General features: G+C 31.2%; 1 protein-coding gene across 1 annotated transcript; it reads left to right on the top strand.

Annotated features, from left to right (window-relative positions):
- Window positions 1-305: 305 nt before the first annotated feature.
- Window positions 306-3,221, top strand: LOC127736974 (hemagglutinin/amebocyte aggregation factor-like). The gene is made up of 4 exons (XM_052247532.1): window positions 306-506; window positions 1,614-1,745; window positions 2,462-2,579; window positions 3,182-3,221. Exons 1-4 carry the CDS (start codon window positions 353-355, stop codon window positions 3,219-3,221), a joined length of 444 nt encoding a protein of 147 aa, XP_052103492.1. The 5' UTR covers window positions 306-352.
- Window positions 3,222-3,636: the final 415 nt, after the last annotated feature.

Here is a 3,636-nt window from a genome sequence, read left to right as displayed (position 1 = left end):
AAAAAACCGTGAAAATAAACGTTCTTCCAATCTTGTTTCTATATATAATAGTACCAAAACGGTAAGTATAGTTAAATCAACCTCTTGACCTGTACACACATTGTGCATCACGTCATTTGTCGAGGCAAAATCACAGAATCTTTGATTCGAAAATACGTTTTTATAAAACATTAAATTTTAACTTAAAAACAAGCAGTATAAACACGGAGGTACAGAATTTTGAACTAATGTCCAGTTTAATACTTGATATTTCATGAAGAAAATACTGTTCTAGGTATAACCGCAAGCCATTAAAATGTCAACGACCCTTGTCTATTTTCTGACATTGACAATCGGCACTATTCATGGATGGATGAATGCTATGGACAAAGAACTGAATTTCAAATGTCCCACTGGTACAGCTGTTTATGAAATTAACAGTAAACATGACAATTATTTTGAGGATAGGGTATTTGAGATACTTTGTCGACCAACTCGAAAATCATCTTCCGGATGTCAATGGACTGGTGAGATTATTGATTCGATGCTTTTAAAACTTATAATTATATGTTTTTAAAGAAAGGTTTCTTCTGAAAAAAATGTTCATCTGGTTATTTCTTCAATAGTTCTTTTGTGATTTGTTACTGTTCCTGGAAGCTTTATTTTTTCCTTTTGTGCATTTAAACATGACTGTGATAATTTTACAAATGCTTACCTACAGATTGAATACATGCACACTGGTGATTCAGAAAATAATTAATTACGCTCATGTAGTAATATTATGATTCGTCTGATAATTTCCACACAAGTGAAAGATACGGACAAATGGAAGGTCAGAAAGTGGACTGTGCTGGTATCATTAAGATATTATCGAAATAATAAAACGAAAGTTCATTTCTGGGTTACAATACATTTATAGCTATAAATCAGGACAAGCGTGTGAACATAAAGGAATATTAAGACAAAAACAAAGTCAAGAAAATGAGAGTTTACATTATTTTATTGTTTTTTTTTTTATCACAATATTTTCACCAGTTGGAAAATACATTTCTCTTATGGTTGCGAAATGTTATCTATTTCTTGCATGAAGAGATATTTCTCGTATCACACTGTACGGAGTGTGATACGAAAAAGTGGTAGGAAAACTGCGTTAATTTGATTGGCTTATCCAGCATCATGAGACGATATTACGACCTTTCCATTGGCTATTCATTGGGTCATTGATAACTTTCAGAGGTTAAGAAGATGTACATTTCGTCCACGCCACAGGCATATAGGATTTCTTCAATCATATACAAAACACTCACACTTTTCATCTTCTTTTTATCAAATTTTATTACACTATGATGAGTACAAAAAAGTTTTAAAATGTCTGATGATGCCGAAGTTTGACGCCGGAACAGGACAAATGACGTCATGCCCGTATGTGCAAAAGATTACATCAACGAATCGCAGAATTTTTAATTCAACTCAATAAAAGTGTTGACCATAAGAGAAATAGGACACTCACAAATCGATCCAAGTTTTCGAGCTGAACTTCCTAATTGTAGAAGATAAGCTAGTGTATTGCACTAATGTTTCTATTTAAGACAAGTTAAAATATATAAATACATCATATTGTTTTCATTTTGCAGATTATGTCAACTCCTTTGAGCAAATGTTTGAATTTCAGTGCCCAAACCAATCGGTTCTCTCTGGAATGGAGAGTATTCATGACAATACAGCAGAAGATAGAAGATGGAAATTTTACTGTTGTTCTTTCCAAGGTATTTGAATGCGCGACAAATTATGTATTTTAAAATTTTCAAGTTAGATTAAAAATTTAATAGATCGTTTAATAAAATGGTGCAAGTGTAAGATTTTGTAATGTAATAACTTTGATGCAAAAGTCAATGATTTCAATTATCATTTTATTTCATTTTTTCATTCTGTTTTCGGTCAGTAAACTAGGCATCTTATTTCATTTCTATTAACCTACCTAAAGTCTGCAATTAATTGAAATTCCTTATCTATTGTGAATTTGAATCATTCTCAACGGAAACCATGATTAAAAGTTATCTCGCCTGATCGATGGGACTTCGTTTAAATGTTTGCTAGACCAAGAAATATATAGCCCGAATCACATAATTTAAAATGAAAAGGTTCGTGAGTCCGTAAATCTTGTAAATGTACCAAAGGCCGGTAGTGAAGAAATGGACCTTCCTTATACTTTTGAAAGGAACTATTCAAACTGTCTTTATCAATTGTCAATTTCAAGATCTTTGTACAGATTATACATGTTTATGTAATGACTTATTGCTGAACATATTCAATAATGTCAGGTCATATTTTGACTACGAAAAATGAAATATTTCAGTACTAATTCATGAGTTAGACATTAAATATATGACATTTACCATAAAGAACCGTTGTTGTAATAGCTTTCTTTTAACAATCCTCAATTAAGGAAATCGTTAACTATAACTATTTGTATTTACAACAGGTACATTAAGTGAATGTCAGAAGTTGCCAAAAACTCATTTAGATTATGCGTGGTCATTGTATGCACCAGACAACTTTGTATTCCGAGGAGTAGCTAGTAGTCATGACAATAACTATCAGTAAGTCAAACAGCTTTAATCATGATGAATAATGGAAAATGTAGACAAAACGTCAGTGTAATGAATCATCAAAATATAAGGAAGTTAGAAACATGTCTGCCACAAAAAAATTATTCAAACATAAAGCAATATTCGTTTTTGGTCCTTTGTATTATTTGATTTACGCGTACATATGATTGATTTCATAGAGTCATTGTTACTTGCTTTTTGTGTAGTATTAAATTGATCAAGCAACTACCAAATACATGATGATAATTTCCTCATACAAAATGCTTAATGTGCAACTGGTATCGTCTTGATAGATTGTTCGATTGTTATTTGCCTAACGTCCTAAACGTCGTATGAATGTATTTACTAAATCGATGAAATATATGATTTTTCAAACAAGTTTTCTCCACTGATTTGAATAAAGAAATAAAAAAAAAACAAAACATAGAACATGATAAAAATAGTGAATGTTATTGCCCCAAAAACTACAAAATAGCTTAATATTCAAATCAAACATCGAATTTAGAAAAGATAGGATGTGATGTATTAGTTTATTACACGGAATATTTTCAACTACATTTTTACTATATTTAAAAATATGATTTGTTTTACAGGGACCGAGATTACACATTCGAAATATGTCGCTTGGGGTAATCAGACAGAACATAAATACAATTTCTACATTAAAGGACAACGAAATTTGCTTGCAACTTGATTTATTTTGTAATCGACAAAGAAAAATAATAATCCGTAAATGGTCGCTGGTACATTTCTAAACTTAATGAATGCATGTCTTCTTTTCCAGGAACTTCCATATATTTTGTTCTTTAGATATTGTTATTGGCGAATTAGAAACGATAATGTATTTCCATGCGTGTAAAACGTATTATAGAAATACACCGTGAAGCCTTTTACAATGCACTTAAACGGCACATGTAAATCCTGCGTACAACCCCTCATCAACTCATTTAGGAATTGGGAGTTACTACCTGCTCCATTGTACGACATTTAAAGATTTGTATTCCAAGTGTTAAAGGGTTTTGTTTATTTATTGCTTTATTTTTGCTTG

Source organism: Mytilus californianus, unplaced genomic scaffold (genome assembly GCF_021869535.1).
Source record: "Mytilus californianus isolate M0D057914Y unplaced genomic scaffold, xbMytCali1.0.p SCAF_4, whole genome shotgun sequence".
Lineage (NCBI taxonomy): Eukaryota > Metazoa > Mollusca > Bivalvia > Mytilida > Mytilidae > Mytilus > Mytilus californianus.
The sequence above is the reverse complement of the archived record's forward strand: the minus strand, read 5'-3'. Positions and strand labels throughout refer to the sequence as shown.

Bases quoted from the DNA above. Each gene is read 5' to 3' on its own strand.
- LOC127736974 (XM_052247532.1), top strand. From the start codon at position 353: ATGAATGCTATGGACAAAGAACTGAATTTCAAATGTCCCACTGGTACA. The intron at 507-1,613 runs GTGAGATTATTG...TTCATTTTGCAG, and splicing joins TTCCGGATGTCAATGGACTG to ATTATGTCAACTCCTTTGAG. The intron at 2,580-3,181 runs GTAAGTCAAACA...TTTGTTTTACAG, and splicing joins AGTCATGACAATAACTATCA to GGACCGAGATTACACATTCG.